A 17,945-nucleotide genomic window follows, 5' to 3' on the forward strand; every position below is an offset into this window, starting at 1 on the left:
AACTAACACTAGTCTATAGAGCATAGCAGTGGCGGCCATTTTCTGGTTCCATCGTTCCAGACCCCATTCATTTTTCCCATAGAGATTTCCAAAAATATTGATATAAATTATTTTAAGCCTTGAATCAAGCCATCCAGGATCCTGGGGATTCATGACCATAAAACGTTTGATTCTGTGATTTCTTTTAATTGAAATCCGCAAAACAAAGGGCATTTATTAAATATAGGAATATCATATACGGTAATTAAATATTAAAATGTATTTTTTCACAGAACCAAATGTTTTATGGTCATGATTCACCATGATCCATTGTACTTTCTCGTTTTGTATTGGTAAAATAAATAAAACCTGTACCCCATATTCTGTTTGATATAATACAATGTTAAAGAGTCTCTATTTTAGACATATGAGTCTCTTGTAAGAAAATCACATGGTAATTGTTAGCCTTTAAACTGCCCATAACCTTCTTCCTTTTGATCGGGCTGCCCAATCCATTAACGTTCCATGTGGCGTAGCGCAACCCATTATCTCTATCCGTAGCCATTAGTGTTTTTAAAGACAAATATGAAAGAATGTGTGGCCACACTATTAATAGTAAACCCCAGGTACGCTGGCATTGAACACAAACAGAAATAAAAATAAAAATACAACTGTGGCCTCTTCAGGTCAAATACAATGTTAAAGAGTGAAAAGAGTCGCACACTAAATACAGTAGTAGGGATGATCGGGCATTTATGTGTTGATTAGACAGAATCCACAATATTGGTATTGTATTTGCATTGCATTCTATAGTGTGATCATATAATTGGTATTTTCTGAAAACAATGTTAATTTCTAAAAGCTATATTAAAACGGCGTTTTCTGGACTTCATAAATTGATTAATATTTTCACCCCAAATTAGCTAGTGCTTTAGTCCATTGTACGTTTGTTTTGATAAAGCTTTTATATCTCTTACTATTTGGGAAGCTGATACAACTCAAGACAACTCGATAATACTTATTAATTAAATATAATCAAGATGGATAGAAACATTACAGAAATCTGATTATGATCACCCCCTGGTGATCAGAAAGCACAACCCAGTTAGTAAAAAACAAAAAACATAATGCTAAAATTAAATAAATAGGTCCCTGGCACAGTTAAAATGGTACGGAAGACATCCAGCATAAGGTAGGTAGGAATAAAACAAAGGAAGTCATAAGGAATGTAAATCCTGACAGTGTGATGTGTGACATTCATTCTCATTATTAGCGTTGCATCCATTTAACCACAATGATCCCAGTTGGGAAGAGGAAAATGTATTGAACTTTGCTAAAATTGTATAGTCTTTGCTACTAGACACAATGTAATAATGGCACCACACACACAAACGCACAGTGAGGGAGTCGTTTTAGGTCATTCTTAAATAATCAAGTATTAAAAACAGTGGAAGAGAAGGACTTGGTCCAATGTGTTCACATTTAGCAGCTCAGGTGAGAGGAAGAGTGTGCTAATAGCAACATATTGGGTGTGCATTAAGTTTACCATGAAACACTTGCTCTATACCGTAGGCACCACAATTCTTTGAAAAATAAAAGGGGGGAAAAGGCAACTGGCTGGGTTTACCAAGATACATACACCTTGACTTTTAACCCATGTTTTTGTTTTAAATGGTTGAATAAACATGATTAAATTCTATGACAATCCGGATCTCATATGGTTTTTAAATATCCATTTTCTCTTCTGGGTAAAAACAAGGAAGAGGCCAGAAAATACATAATTTTCACCAGGACATGTCGTACCTTCTGTGTTGGATTGCTAGTGATGATGCTGTCTCTTACTGCATCCTCTCTTTAGTGTAAAAACGTAAACTAAAGATTTAACAAAGTATTTCACATTGAGCAGAATGCACTCTTGTTCCCCAACTACCGGGTCAGTGCAGACAGCCGTTGTTGTACTGAAAGGAGGCCATTTGAACACGGCCACGGAGCCTCTGGACCTCCAGGTCTCTGAAGCAGTCGTCCTCGTCGTTCTGAATGACGGTCTTCTGCAGCTCACCTATCTCACGCTCCATCCTGGAACGCAGCTCTCGCTTCATCTTCAACAGAGCCTGCGAAGACAGAAGGGAGGAGTAAACGAGTGTTCTCGCCAGCATTCTTGAGGGACCAAACAAAGAGGAAGACAGTTTTACAAACCTGACAAAATGTACAGTGTGAGTGTTGTGGTAGCAATATTTATAGACTGAATCTTCCTAATAAATGTCAACATTTCACCCTGACTGGATATTCATATTTTCCATTATAGTATAAGCAGCTGTTATTAAGTTGCAACGTAAAATTCATACTAGGGGCTTGGTAACTTCAGGACATAATCCAACCCCTACAGCCCTTCCCACTCACTTAGATCTAGATCCTAGATTATTTGAAGCACTTTTTGAATAAGTGTGTCTGCTAAATGCCTAAATTGTAACTACCTACAGGTAGCTACTAAATGACATTGTGTAAAATGTAGACTCTCCATAAAGTATTGTGTAGACACATAATATTAATATATTACTAAAAGAGCTTATAACGGTCTGCCACTCTATATTAACTGCTATTCCAGATCAAGGGTTTGTGTAAATATTTAGGTCACACATGCAGCTGTGTTTTAATTATGTTATGTGGTGCAACACAGTAATATTTAGTAGTGTGTAAGTCATAACTTAAGTCGCCACCTATGCTACAACTAGGCTTAAGTTTTGACTTCCATACAGATGGTGCAATCACACCCTGGACATTTACCTTTTCTTGGGCTTTTTTCCGAACCTGGATCTCGTGCCTTTCTTCTGCAAGCATTTCAGCCAATAACGAGAACTGCAAAAGAATGACCATATCACAACTTGAATATTCCTACGTTATTCTCTGCAGGAGGATATGATGCAAGAGCAAATGGCAACCATGTGAATATGGTAGTAGTAGCTATCAGTTTTCTGTAGACTAGCATCTATATTGTGTGTAAATTACTGCATTTCTATACTAGGCAAGGCAACTTTATTTATATAGCACTTTTCATACACCAGGGAAATTCAAAGTGCTTTACAGAATAAAAAAAATAGTGCAACAATGCACTTTAAAAAGAAATGGAAAATATAATAGATACAATTAAAATAAGATAAAGGAGCAAATAAAAAATACTCCCACCTTTTATACAAAAAAAAAAAAAAAGTGACAGTCATTTAAAGACCAGGCAAGACCTAGCTGTTCTTAGCCATCATTGGGTAGGGTAAGCAATGTTAAATAAATACGTTTTTAATTTTGACTTAAAAACGGCTATGGTTGGGGATTGTCTAATGTAACCTGGAATATTGTTCCAGGTTTGTGGTGCATAGTACCTACTACAATACAATTGATCTGCTCGTGCCTGACCCGTCTACCTGAACAGAAAATACCGACAATGCCTGAGACCTGTACATTTTATTATGGTCAATGGGGTCTGGTTTGGTTTAGATTCTATTACCTCAGGTCCCAGGTCTGTTTATCATTATGTATAATACCCAAGTGGACCCGAAAATACCTGTACTCAGCACTGATCAGGAAAGAAAAGCATGAAGTGCTGCTTGATGATTAGGCTGACCTAGGATCAGTACTGCAGTACAAAATAAGGTGGAATAAACTTGAGCTGCACATGCGTGCCAGGCTGACAGCTGAGTTTCATCAAACAGGATCAAGGATTCCTTCTTCATCAATGTGAAAACATGCAATTTGATGTCATTATTCTTATTAATTAGTCTAATTGTAGGCTGCTATGTAGCAGCTAGAATCCACATGGTGTAGCGTAAAAAAGAATTGTACAAATTTCACGGGTCCCTTAGGGTTCTGGTCTGTCGTTTTGGACCTGCGACAGCCGAAAATGGACCGTCTGAAGTGGCACTGTGTCCATGTGTTTCTGTTCATGTAAGTTCCTCACTAACCTGGTCCTTGTAGTAGTTCTCCATGGACTTGATCTGGTCCTGATGTCGGTGCTGGTGCTCCAGACGCTGCTCCCTCGCGTAGGCCCTCTGCTCCCGCAGGCGAGCCTTCTGCAGCTCCAGGCCCTCCTCAAACACCTGACGAAACATCTACACACAAATGTTCAAAGTAGGCTTAGTCACTGTACTCAATTTTGAGTTTTTTTTTAATATCTTTCTTTATATAATTTTATGGCGGGGGTTGTTGGGAGTGTGTGGCTCTTAATTTCTTGTAGACACAAAAAACACACAGAAATATCACCCGACACGCCCAAGATGACTAATACCACAGACTTGCATATCATTTATTCATAATCTTAAATTATAATAACCAGTCCATACCCGGTGAAGTGCGCAGGCAAAAGTAGTTGCAAACGTGGGGTTATTGCGCGTCCCGTCGCGGCCCCCCGTTGCGCGTCCCCCCCCAGAAAATACAACTGAATGTGAAATAGGTGTGATGAAAAACAAGCAAATGAAAAGAAGGCACCCGCTACCCACCCTCTCCTCCTTGGAGCGTGCCCGCATGAGGCGGGCGCGGAACTGCACATGATAGTCACTGTGGTACTTCTTGGCTCGGGCAATCTGCTGCCTCTGTTCCTTAAGTCTGTTCTGGGCTGATTTCTGCTGCTGGATACGGTCTTTAAAATCCCCCTGGAAGATAGAAATCTTAGCTCGACACTGACCAGTTGGTTGTTTGTTCCACATTAAGTACATCTGTTAACTCTTAAACAAGTTGGGGAATCCATTGTGCATGTGTGTGCCCTGACAGCTTGGGCAATGACAGCTGTTTTTAACTTGGCAAATTCTACAAAGAGGTGTTGAACACAGGAGTGCTGAGGCTCACCAGGCGCTTGTTGTGTTCCTGCTCTTTGTGGATGATTTCCACCAGTAGGTCATGTTTTTTCTGAGCTTCCTCCACCTGGAAGCAAAAATGTATTGAATCACTTAAGGGTCACCTTTATCAAATACATTTCAATTCACACACACATGATATCCAACCGGCCACATTAATCAAAAGGTGGATTGTGAATGTCTATGGCAACACGCAAGCCACGATGTGCACAGTATATGAGGTATTAACCACTTTCAACCTGGCATCCTTATTTTGGACATGTCAATCCTAAGCTTGAGAGATCGGCTTGTGACACCATGGTATGATGAAGTATGAGATAGAGCTTAAGTGGTTAACAAAAATGCATTTTCCCACCTGACTGGAGAGCTTGCTGCGGTGGCGGCTGTGAGAGGAGGAGACGGCGTGGAGTCTGTCTACCTGCTCCAACTGCTGTTCCCACATGCGGCCCATGGTGTGGGGCGAGATGTGGAGATGGGGGATTTCCTCCAGGAGGGTTGGGAGGAGGTCGTTGTCCTTCACCTTCACTGCAAGGTGGAAGAACAGGGATGAATGTGAATGAGATTGTCAGCCAGAGAACGGAAGAAAGAAAAAAAGAAAATGATTGCTGATGCTTCAATAATGAAATTATTATCTTTACTTTATGAGTGTAGCTTCACTTCACTGAGTTGTTTAGGTTTGCACTTCAGAAGGTTGTTCTTTTAAAAAGGTTTTTCAGTTATGTACATTTACAAAGTCTCAAGAGATTGGGAAACAGAAAGTCTCGTTTTACTTGGCTGAGTCTTCCTGGGATAGTCGCGTCCCTGTGTGGTCTGCCTGTTGCGGGGCGACTGATGACTTCGTCTTTTAGCTGGGGACAGTTTGGGGGTCTGGGGGATGTCCTCCAGTATAGCCTCTCTGTACTCCCGCTCCTTAGCATACAGACAGTTTTTATGTCAGCATCATAGAACCTAACCAAAGTAACCATAAGCTCTCATCCATAATCATGCTGTTACTTACAGCTTCCTGGGCTTTGAGTCGCTCCTTCGCCAAGTTTGCCCGTTCTCTATTCTCAAACTTTTTCAGCTCCTCCTCATAGGCCTTACTCACCAGCTGCACAGAGACAGAGACAAGGAGACAGAGAGAGAGATAGAGAGAGACAGAGACACACATGGCTTAATTTAATTATTGTTGTCTTTCGTGCTGCTAGGTCATTTGTGCTGCATTGGAACATTAATCTTCCAGCAAACATAGAAGGTATGCATCATTTGAATCAAGGGAGTTGGTACTCTGCCGGTTGCATTGTGAGTGACCTTCTTTTCAATTCACTCTCTGTCATATATCAACGATCCATACCTCACTGTGTCGCCTGTGACTGTGTTTGTGTCGTAGCTCTTGTCGCCGTGTGCGGATAGGAGCAGTGAGGTTGGCTTGTCTCCTGTCATCCAGGCTCAGCGCCTCCCTTGAGGTGCCCTCTGGCTGTCCTTGCACGGAATGACATGCCCGCGGTGGAGATGGCGACAGGGAACGTGTCCGGTGAGCGGCTTGAAGCTGAGATGCATCTGGCAGAGGGTTCGGGGCAAAGTGTAAGGAACTTCATTCAGAGTATTTGCTGACACTTATGACTTACTATGCTTTTGATAAAAACACAACCAACTCTTCCCCTGTTTTTGCATTGTATAATAAAAACTTAATTTCAGTTACATCCTATCCTAGTGTTGTTTGCCAAAAGTAGGAGTAACCCACCAGTAGAATCAATACACTGCTAGATGAGTCATCGCTCTAGTCTAATGTGTTCCTCAGCCGCAGGTCACAGATAACATTTGCATACTGTTCAATTGACTTGCAAACTCTATGTAAAATACCAGACACAGTGATGATGATGACATTTGAGAAAGCAGCAACTTTATCTGATCTTTCTTGACACAGCATGAGAAAGCGTGCGTGTGCACTGTGCAGAATAGGAACCTGTGTGTGGTCCGGGGGTCCTGCGACACTCCATGACGCTGTCACTGTGGTGGGACTGCTTGTCCTCCTCTCTGACATCCTCTCTGACATCACTGGACTCGCCACTCTCACCCAGCGCTCGCTTTAACATCTACATGAATACCGAAACAAGCACACACATAAATTCACATAAATTTAAAGCCAAATGCAGGCTTGTAAAAAAATAAATACTATGCCCACTTAGTTATACAAGTAATATCTTTCAAATACATTCAAACGATATGATATATATTATACAGCATAAAATCAAAGTTTACTTGCAAAAAAAAAAAGGGCTGTGCTTTGAAATGCCCGTCAAAACGGGGCCCAAAAAAATGTATGATGAAAATCCCCATAACATTCTAAGGGGCTCCAATTTTGAGGTGAATCGCCATGTACAATCGCCACACCGAGAAACAGACGTGTGCCCACCTGGTCGAGGTCCTCCAGCCGTCTGGACAGCTTCTGAGACATGTCCTGTAGCTCCTGTTCCGCCTGCTTGTTCTTCTGTCCGTGATAGGACAGAGGCTCCCTGTAATCGTCCTCCCCAACCCGGCTACTGCTACTCGTGGGGGGACATGAAGACGCATAAAACATAGAAAATCAACTATGTGTATGAGCTATGACACAGCAAGAACCTTCTTTATTCAATGTTAACCCCCTCTCCCCAATATCTGTCATGCTGACTGACAATCTCACCTGAGACCGTTCCTTTCCTCATACGGTGGCCGACTGTTCTGTTGGTGTAGGGTGGGGCTTACATCCTCCTCATCTTCCTCGTCCTCATACGCGGCCGGGCTTTGTGCCGTGGTCCCCACATCGTCCGGCAGGGTGAGGAAGAGCACGTCTGGCTTGGTGCGGAACAGGACCCTCCTGGGACCACCGTTAGTTGGCTGCAGACATAAAAAGTTGAAATTAGTAAAGGGCCTCAGAGTACGAGAGATGCCACATGAAAGGATGGTGGAAAAACAAAAACAAAAAACGGGGAAAAGTGCAAAATGAAAGGAATAGGCTTCCAAAGCTCCCAGTGATTTTTTAAATATGATATAAACCTTTGAAGCATTTCAATGGAAGTCTTCCACAGTAATATAAAATCAATTCAGCAGCAGAATACAGTTAAAGGGACACTTCACCGATTCTAGTAATCAGAATCAGTTTACTCGTCATGTAGAGTATAACATATCATGTGTAAAGGTGTTCTGGTCTCTAGTAGTGAGCAGTTTAAAGTCTGATAAAATAACAAGAATGACACTGTGAAGATTTCATGTCATTGGCAGGTACTTTTTTGAGCTATCCACAGCCTGCCTCTCTAAGAGACACAGCAAGTAAACACCCTATAAGGACAATTAGTGGGGACCATTATATGGAGATACGGTTGACCAACGGTGAAGTGTGCCTTTAATAAATGGATTGCTAATGTTAGCAAGCCAAGATAAGTGGCAAGAGCTGTGATAAGAGTTTTTCTGTCCTACTGTACCTCTAGTTGTTCACCCTCCTCCACTACCCTGGTTCTCTGTCGACTGGAGGCAGACCTCTCACTCAGAACTGGGAATGAAGCAGGATATAAGCATTGAAAATGTAAAGCATACTTTATCTTTTAAGAACACACAACATGCAAACACAAACCCACATACACAGACACACATACAATCCACAGAATTTCAACAAGATCTGATATTAGAGGCGCTCGGGTGACGCAGTGGTAAAGTTCCTGGCCACCACCACGGAGGTTGTGGGTTTGAGACAAATCTTGATTCGGTTAAACAGACCTAAGAATTGAGTCAGAGCAGTGATTGCTTTCCGTTTTCACTCACCAGGAGAGTGGCACAGGATAGGAGATTGTTGTCCATTTGTATAAACTGCATTTGCCATTTGCCTTGAGTTCTGAGAGAATGTGGAAAAGTGAGAGGCAAGTTCAAGGAAAATGAATCTCACTGTCTGGGCTATTACATGTTTTTATTGGACGATAAAACTGAATACTCAGTTTTTATAATATTTATAAAGTTTTTTTTATTTTTTCTATTTAAATACACTGCACTAGTGTTGCATTAAAATCAATAGAATCACTCAATACTGCCCAGGCCTACTTATGATTGTGATTAAGATGAAAGTAATAGTCTCTGGGGCATTCAGAGGTTCATAAATTACCTCTGGATAATCAATGAGAATAATTAGCACGAAAGCAATGAAAAATGCACATTTAGCACAGCAGGAATATTGACAATAACCCGATAAACATGAACGTTTACCGCCCTCAAACTAGACGACAGTGTGTGTTTATATGTGTGGTTTGCATGTGCACATAGCTCCAATTTGAGTTGGAATGTGTAAGACGTTAGGAGTGATGTAGTAAACCGTCCGTGGCCACGCTGCAGCATTGTATGCTTGTACAGTCATTTTTAAAAATGTCAAGAAGATGCCAAATTATGCTTGCAAAGTATGCCCATATAATAAGAAAAACATGCAAAATAACAAACAAATGTGTAAATGTTTGGCATACAGTTAGTAAACGTCATAGTACAAGCTCACCACTGCAGTGGCAGGAGCGGCTTCCTCCTCTCTGTGTCCGTGACTGAGCCCGTTGGCAAGGGGATACTGGCTGGGGGAGTATGGGGCTGCGTCAGGCCTGTGGGGCGTTGTGGTCTGGTAAGGGGGCTGTAAAGGGATGGCAGCTGGGTGCAGGGGTTCCCTCAGTAGAGATGCCTGGGTGTCCAGAGGGTCAGAGGTGGTGACAGGTTCCAACAATGAGGGAGGGACCGCCACCACTGCTGTAGGGGGAACAAAAGAATGAATGCACTTCACTCAATAGCTAAGTAGGTACAACGCTGTGAGTTGATGTCTGCTGATGCCAAACTAAATCATGAAATAAATATGTTCAAAACAACCTATTGATAAATCAGATAGCTAAACTGCTTACACAAATGTGCATTATTTGGTATGAGATATTACTATGTACAATGCTTTACTGCACTTAAGAGGGATGCATTTTATGCAAAACTGCTTGAAAACAGAACAATTCCCTTAAATATTTGATGCTGTAAGGAGAAATAAATACTCAAGAAAAGTTATGCGTTTTATTTCCATGCCACTTTATTTTGGTGACATCTAAATGTGCATAAAGAGTACAACAAGATGCTTATTGGTTTGACAGTTAATGTCAGAAGAAAAAAAGAACACAAGTGAAAATGTTGCATCATGTGTCCGTGTGTGAGGGTCTAACCTTCTTGTTTGGCTGTGAACGTGCGTGCAGTATCTCCCAGCCCAATGAGTTCATTGGTCGATCCCGTCTCTTCTGCATTCCAAGAATGCAGGGAATGTTTACTGGACTGGACAGTGGACCTGAGGGAGAAGATGTAAGGATGACCCATCATTGATTCATCCTGTCAGATAACCTTTATATATGTGCACTTACCGTAAATATAACAATTTACTGATAGTTCTAATTTGGACAGCTAATGGGTTCACCAACAACATCTCATAAAAGACACAGAAACACTAACAGAAAATCTTATCCATTTAAAGGTTGATTAGTTTGGAGCATATTACTCTCCAATTGGGTGTGTGTACTGTGTATCATTTCATTGTGTTTCCTGGTAAACATTTGACATCATCAGGTTTCATTGGGTTGCGTTTACTTTACAGAAATGCAGATTGGATCAAATAAACTCTATTGATGGCATTGCACATCGAACCTTTTCTTTTATCATTTGTGATTCCTTCTGTGTTACTCTTATTACATTATTCTGCATCATTGGGGCACCAGCAGCTCTTCTGCACAACTCAAATACTCATCATTTTAATCATTGTAAAGAATACAAAGTAGGAACACATTTAAAAGACAGCACATACTGTACTTTGACTGCAACAATGTAACGAAGGAAAAAACACTAGACAGCTAACAGATCCGCCTTTGTGTTTAGAAATGAATTAATGGCCCTGGTGAGCACTGAGCAGAGCTACCTAACTAGCTGTTGTGTCAACAGAGCTACTGACACTGATAAACACACAGTGGGAGAGTCATGTACCAGTGGTCTGTGGACAACTAGTAGTCCTTAAGGTAACTCCGCACCAAACAGACTCGTCCAGACTATTGCAGACTACTCCAGACTGCAACAGACTGGTATTCGGTTGGCAAAAGTTGGCATTTAAGTCTGTCAGCCGACTGGCCATTCATGTGCTAATTTGACTTTTAGCCTGCCAGCGTTGCCAGGTCTGCTTATTATAAGCGACTTTGGGCTTGTTTCCCTGCAAAGCCACTTAGGGATGTTCCCAGCGTTTTTTCTTCACTGACGTGCAGTGGTGTAAGTAACTAGTACATTTACTCAAGTACTGTACTTAAGTACAATTTTGAGGTACTTTTACTTTACTGGAGTATTTCCAATTGTCTATACTTGTACTCCACAACAATTATTTGAAATGTTTAGTTACTAGTTACTTTGCAGATATAAATCATTATGAAACATACATTAACCACTTTAGCCCTATTTTATACCTATAAGCTATTTGAAAATAGCAGATCTACAAGCTCACAACGTGTTGCGATGCACGCGTTCTGAGCTTGTAGATCTGCTATTTTCAAACATTTTTGTACTTTTACTTTTGGTACTTTAAGTACATTTTTATACCAATACTTTAGTACTTTTACTCAAGTAAATGTTGAATTCTGGACTTTTACTTGTAACAGACTCAGAGTACATCTATTGCATTCAAGCCTGGAATTTCGTCATTTTAGGGGCAAGGCCACTTGGCCTTTGGTGTTGTAATTTTTTGGAGGGCACAAAGGCCCTGCCCGGTCTTCCTGCCAGGGCAGGAAGGCCATCCAAAAAAATAATAATGATTTTTAAGTCCAAAAATGATTTTTAAGTCCACGGAAATAATGCATTTAACTTGAAGGTTAAGGATCATTGTATTTTAATATATTATAAGAATAGTATAACTATCTGTGAAATATAACCCATTTATTTCACAAAATAATGTGTTGGCAAATGACCAATATTTAGTTATATAGGTCTCAATATGTCACATTCAGCCCTGGACTTCACTGACTGAAGTAGGGATCACATTAATCACATTAGATTCAGTTATTTTCATTCAAATGAAATGTGAATGAACTTGCACTAATAATGACTTTAGTTGATTTTTCACTCTTTAAAATATAGTATTTCTTAATTATTAATAATTACAGCTTGTAGATTGGCTATTTTCACGATTTTAAATTGTTTTTAAATAATAATAAAAAAGGAACATACAAGATTTCCACCCGACAGCCATAATATAATAGCCAATATATGGTTCTGTATCAGTATATGAGTCCGTTTTTGCGGATTTCATTCTAATTGGCTACTATGCCTGCATATGAATTTCATGAGCCTGGGTAGGTCACCCTGGCTTGGAGATATGCCCTGTAGCGCACACTCCGCCAGTGGTGTAAAGTAACTAAGTACATTTACTCAAGTACTGTACTTAAGTACACTTTTGAGGATTTTTTACTTTACTGGAGTATTTCTAATTTTCAGTACTTTTACTTCTACTCCATACATCTCTGAGGAAAATATTCTACTTTTACTCCACTACAATTATTTGAAAACTTTAGTTATTAGTTACTTTGCAGATATAAATTATTACATTATAAAACATACAGTAACCACTTTAGCTCTATTTTATACCTAGGCTATTTGAAAATAGCCGATCTACAAGCTCACAACGCGTCGCGAAGCGACGCGTTGTGAGCTTGTAGATCTGCTATTTTCAAACATTTGAGTACTTTTACTTTTGGTACTTTAAGTACATTTTGATACCAATACTTTTGTACTTTCACTCAAGTACATTTTTAATTCGGGACTTTTACTTGTAACGGAGTACTTCTACATTGCAGTATTGATACTTTTACTTAAGTAAAACATTTGAGTACTTTTTCCACCACTGCGCTCCACACAGCAGCAGCAGGTGAAAGCAATTCACTTAAACGAGGGTTGTGTTGCGCACCAAAACTGCGCAAAACTAGGTCAAATCAATCAATCTCTCTCTCTCTCTCTGGGAGCAACAACGAGAAACAGTGAATGTAGGTTTTCATAGACATGGTCGCTTGTTTCTCTCACATAATCTGGCAACACCGACAGCCCTTTGTTGTCACTGCCACTGCTCTGCCAGTCGGCTAAAAAGCTGAACATGTTCGGTCGGCTCTGGGTCGGCCGAAAAGGTCCCGACGGACCCCTAACCGACTGGCCGACGGACCCCTAACCGACTGGCCGACGCTTCCCGAAGCCAAATCGGCCCAAAGTCGGGCCGATTTGGATTGGTCTGGAGCCAGCTTTAGAGGTGGTCCATGGGGAAATGTTGAAAAATGTTAAAATGTATCCAAAATATGTGAAAAAATAAGTCCATTAAATTTAAGAAAATGTTTGAACCCATGGGCATTGTGTGGGGAAAAAGCTTAAAATTGAATATTGACTGTTAAGGGCTTGATATAGTTTGTTACATGCCTGTATAGCACACTGAAAATAGCACATCTACAGATCAGCTATTTTCGGTGAGAGATACAGACGGGCAACTAATAAATCAGACTTTAAGATCCTTAATGTTAAATATTTACACAAACATTTTTATCTGAGAGTTATACCAATTTAGTTTGGTTTGTTAGAAAAGTCGACCCACTCAAGGCATCTCTAGTTAACACTATCATTTATAATCAAAGGAGGATGTTTATAAATGAAATACTTGGTAATTGTATGTCATATATGTATTACATAGACCCTCCAGAAAAATGCGATTATGCGATCGCAGAATTTACCGCATAATCATCAAAATGGCGTATAATTATGCGGGGGTAATGTTTTTTCAAAAAAGCTGCATCGCATAATATGCGGTTCGCATAAATAGCGCATATTTCGCAACTTTTCACATTTTTCGCAACTTTTCGCATATTGCCGCATATTTCACAACTTTCCGCATATTTCTGTTTTTCTGTTTACTAAAGAGCTGTAGAGACAGAGACCCCTGTTGCATAACAAACACTTTATAGCAGCGAGCGAGTAGTCTCCAAATACAGAGCTATTTAAAACGTATTTGAACAACAAAATAATATTTATAGTGTTTTTTAATTTCTATTTAAATACACTGCACTAGTGTTTAGTGTTTTGCATTAAAATCTATAGAATCAACACAATGGATCCAATTCATACATATTTGTTTCTCCCATCTCATACTTTGAGACGAGTTGCGTGCATTGACCACTTTCAACCTTGCGTCTGTATAGTGAGCATCTTATAGGTGAACATTTTCAAAAATAGCCGATCTACAAGGTCTACAGCTATTCATTTATTTATTTAGAATAGGGCTTAAGTGGTTAAAGTAGAAAAGCATGATCAACTTTATCAAACACTCACTGTCCACTGGAAGACTGGGATGCTCTCTCCAACATGGCATCCTTCTGCTCTGTGACCTCGGCGGCCTCTGGCCTGATGCTACCATGCAGGACATCATCAATGACACTGTCATTCGGTTCTTATTAAAGAAAGTGGAGAAATGCAGAAGATTTTAAACAAATTCAAATCAACATAGAAACAAACATACAATTGTTCAAATGAATTTGATACATGGGTGGAGGCATGTCTCACTGTACCAATTACATCAGTGCTCATATCAATATGGCAAGATTACAGTGAACTTTCCACAATAGCACAAATGCTCTGTATTCAAACAAAACAACACCCACGGCGTCTTTTATCCCAAAAGTGAAGAAGTGCAAATCTAGGTCATCATGTAATTAAATGCACTGCATTTTGAGAGGGAAATGCAATCATCACATTCTAATTGCTGTTTGGCAGTGGACAGGGGGACAAACAATGGAAGGACAGAAAAGCACACTCAACTCTACCAGTTAAACAGTGAAAAATGACAACCACTCCCAGCAAAGCTTTGCACAAGTTGGTTTTAAACTAGCCTCGATGGCCACAATGGCAAAAATAACCGATCTTACAAGATCACAACACGTCCATTATTCTGAGCCATAAAAAAAACATTTCACAATGTGATATTATCACAGTATCAATAGATGTATTTGGTAAAAAAAATTGTCCGGATCAGATTTGTGCACAGATAGATGATCTTATCCACACAGCCTTGTGTCAGTATAGCATTGAGAGGCAGGTTTTCAATCACACTGAAAGAATAAGCATCACAATAAAAGAGGAATCAACCTCCTACCTCCATTCTGTGAGTCCTCACTTATCTCCTCGTTGAGATATTCCAGTAGGCCATCGAAGATTTCCAAGAGGTTCTTGATGGACTCTCTGTCCCCTATGACCACATTTTCCCCTATGGCCACAAAGGGAAAACTATTTTAGGGGTTTCCTTTAAATCTCCAACATTAAGGTACAAAGGGGGTTTGTGTTGGCTAAGACTACAGCTTAATCATTAAGCTGTAGTCTTAGCCATACTTGCCATACTTCTCACACACACACACACACACACACACACACACACACACGACGTCACCCATTTTCAGCCTTATCTTAATATAACTGGTCCTCACTATGCTCATTGAAGATGGCACCATTTCTGTCTTTTTTAAATGATTGATGCAAGAATGCTTCTATTAAAGCATGCTAACTTTCCAGGAAGAGAAAGGCTGTACGGTAGTTTCTATTAGCAGGTTTCAAGTAAGGATGACCCAATAATACAATAAGACAAGGTTGAAAATCTGTGAAGTGCTCCTTAAACAAATTAGTTGTTACAGTAAAACTGTACAAAGCGGGACATAGTTTGTTACCTGTGATGTGTGACAGGCTTATCTGAAGGTAGTCCAGAGCCAGGGAGTCGATCACAGACTGAATGTTATGTACATCATCCTCCTGACTGGCCGGGGCAGCAATATAATCTAAACACAAGCACAAGCCTTAACAAAAATAACATGACCAATGTGTGCTGTGCACACAAATGCACTTGACTTGTGTATGTTCAAACAAATGCTCAAAGATCCTTCTACATTTGCATGTAGAACAACATGCACATTAAAAACAGTCCCAGAGGCAAGACAAGAGCCCCCTAAATAAAGTCTTGTAATTAACAGGTTTGAAGTTCTTAGGGCACATTCTCAACATTCTAAACATGCTCAGGGGGAATGTGGTCTTAACAAATACAGAGTGCATCTCAAACTTTACAAATGACCCAGCTTACATTTAAGCTCAATTACTGAAATCCAACCTTATGGGTTGGAATTGGTACTCACCTGGAACTTTCTCCCCCAAGATGTTCTCATACAAAGCAACAAAAACATTGGCATCACAGTCTGTCAGCTTCCTCAGCCTCAGATTTATGTGGCACTTGCTTAGTAAATCGTTCGCCACATCCACCCAATCTGTACAAGAAAGAAATGTGGTTACCCAAAAGACGATATTATTTTTATTGATTTTAAACACAATCTAACTTAATTATGTCAATAGGCCAGTACAAGGCAAGTAGGTCACTCTGTCTACACAGTAAAATTACTTACTCTGAGATTGTACAAATGTAATGTGTATAAATGTCATTTGTACACTGTCAGAGTTAAATGAGCAGTGAGGATTTTACTGTGTATTTCCTTATGTTGATTGCACAGCAATATACTGACAGATTGACGAGTCTTCTCTGCTTGAAAGCTCTGATACTAACAAAGTACAATCTCCTAGGTGACATAAACTTGCCAACGTTATTCCGCGGGATGAGAGCGGGTAAGTACTAACAGAGCGAGAGAGAGAGAGAGAGAGAGAGAGAGAGAGAGAGAGAGAGAGAGAGAGAGAGAGAGAGAGAGAGAGAGAGAGAGAGAGAGAGGGGTACTAACGGAGAGAGATAGAGGGGGCGAGAGAGATAAGTACTAAGAGAGAGAGAGAGGTTCACTTGTTTTCATTATTACTGTATTGCTTGTTATCGGATGATTATCAGGATGATTATTGGCAACCATTAGACAACATTAGATACCTAGACGCACTTAGCTTATATTTTACTGTAGTGAAGTTTTTTATTTCGTAAGTAGAAGGTTGTTGGGTGATTGGGTACTCAATAGTCTAGCCCACAAATGTCATAAACTCGTTCTCTCTTGCTGCCATTTTAATACTTTCAAATAATGGCTATAAACGGAAAGTAAACCACACGAAACCATGCCTAAATGTGTTACTGGTTGTTGGGTCAACTAAAGCTATGAGCCAACAGCAGCAATACAATGGGTAATTGTTAGCGGCTAATGTTAGCTAGCTACTGTACTCTGGTTCGTCTTACCTCTTTCTCCCTCTTGGGTTCCCATCAAACTGCTGGCAGTTGAGCTCCAAATCAATTTATTTACTAACTAAAAAAAAGTGCCCTCGAATAAAATGTGATTCATTTCTGGGCATACGTCCTTGAAGTTAGTTTTGCTTAAAGGAGGAACTAACTAATGTTGTTCACAAACAGGGAAGGAACTCTCACACACAGCCAGAGTTGTCGATACTCATTTAAATGCAGCTGTTCTCCCATTGGACGATCCCGCAGTGTTGCCAGATTATGCGAGAGAAATAAGCAACCAGGTCTAGAAGAAGCCACATGAGCACTCTAGTCCATTGGCTATTTGAAAATAGCCGATCTACAAGCTATGTTATTTTCAAAGAAAAATCTTGGAAGATAAAAAGTGAAAATATTTTTCAAATCCACAAAATCTTGTATGGGAGTCTCTGTCTGGCACAAAATGTTTTCAGAAGGTTGGGTGACTTGGGTCTACAAATGTATATTAATCTGAGGGGTCCTTGGCATGAAAAGTTTTGAGAACCACTGGTTTAAACAACATTAGAGAACAAGCCCAAATAAGCAACTTCACTTAAGAAACAAGCGAAAGTACAGGGAAAGTACATTTTTTTCTGTACGATTTATTTTTTGTTTTTGCCAACAGTAGCTGAAGACCAGAAGTCGTTTCATAATTTACAAGCAACTTTAAAGAAAAAACTAGCCCAAAGTCGCTTATAATAATCAAACATGGCAACACTGCGATCCCGTCGTTCTTTGTTTCCGGAAGCACGGTTAGGTGGGCAGCTCAGCTGGTAACAGGATAAGGTGGGCACCTCGGTGTTAAATTGGCTATCTTATCCAAAATGTAAAAAAAAAAATTAAGGATACAATTAATTCGGATAGAATTGTACCGTTTGGGGGTGAATTAA

General features: G+C 40.0%; 1 protein-coding gene across 2 annotated transcripts; it reads right to left on the reverse strand.

Annotated features, from left to right (window-relative positions):
- Positions 1-723: 723 nt before the first annotated feature.
- On the reverse strand, positions 724-17,235 carry LOC308099133 (centrosomal protein of 95 kDa-like). 2 transcript variants are annotated; one of them, XR_013934358.1, is made up of 22 exons: positions 17,038-17,235; positions 16,013-16,141; positions 15,554-15,661; positions 14,989-15,099; positions 14,169-14,286; positions 10,004-10,122; positions 9,313-9,551; positions 8,598-8,667; positions 8,261-8,328; positions 7,483-7,676; positions 7,216-7,345; positions 6,766-6,895; positions 6,154-6,359; positions 5,818-5,910; positions 5,591-5,729; positions 5,176-5,345; positions 4,813-4,887; positions 4,467-4,619; positions 3,933-4,079; positions 2,764-2,835; positions 998-2,090; positions 724-967 (listed from the first exon to the last, which is right to left on the reverse strand). XR_013934358.1 is itself a non-coding variant. In XM_080447745.1 (21 exons), the coding sequence occupies exons 1-21, from the start codon at positions 17,060-17,062 to the stop codon at positions 1,914-1,916; spliced, it is 2,673 nt and encodes an 890-aa protein (XP_080303871.1). In that variant the 5' UTR covers positions 17,063-17,235; the 3' UTR covers positions 724-1,913. The 2 variants fall into 2 exon arrangements, 1 of the variants encoding a protein (XP_080303871.1); XM_080447745.1 differs by having other exon boundaries at positions 724-2,090.
- Positions 17,236-17,945: the final 710 nt, after the last annotated feature.

Source organism: Gymnoscopelus braueri (assembly GCF_963280865.1).
Source record: "Gymnoscopelus braueri genome assembly, chromosome: 2".
Lineage (NCBI taxonomy): Eukaryota > Metazoa > Chordata > Actinopteri > Myctophiformes > Myctophidae > Gymnoscopelus > Gymnoscopelus braueri.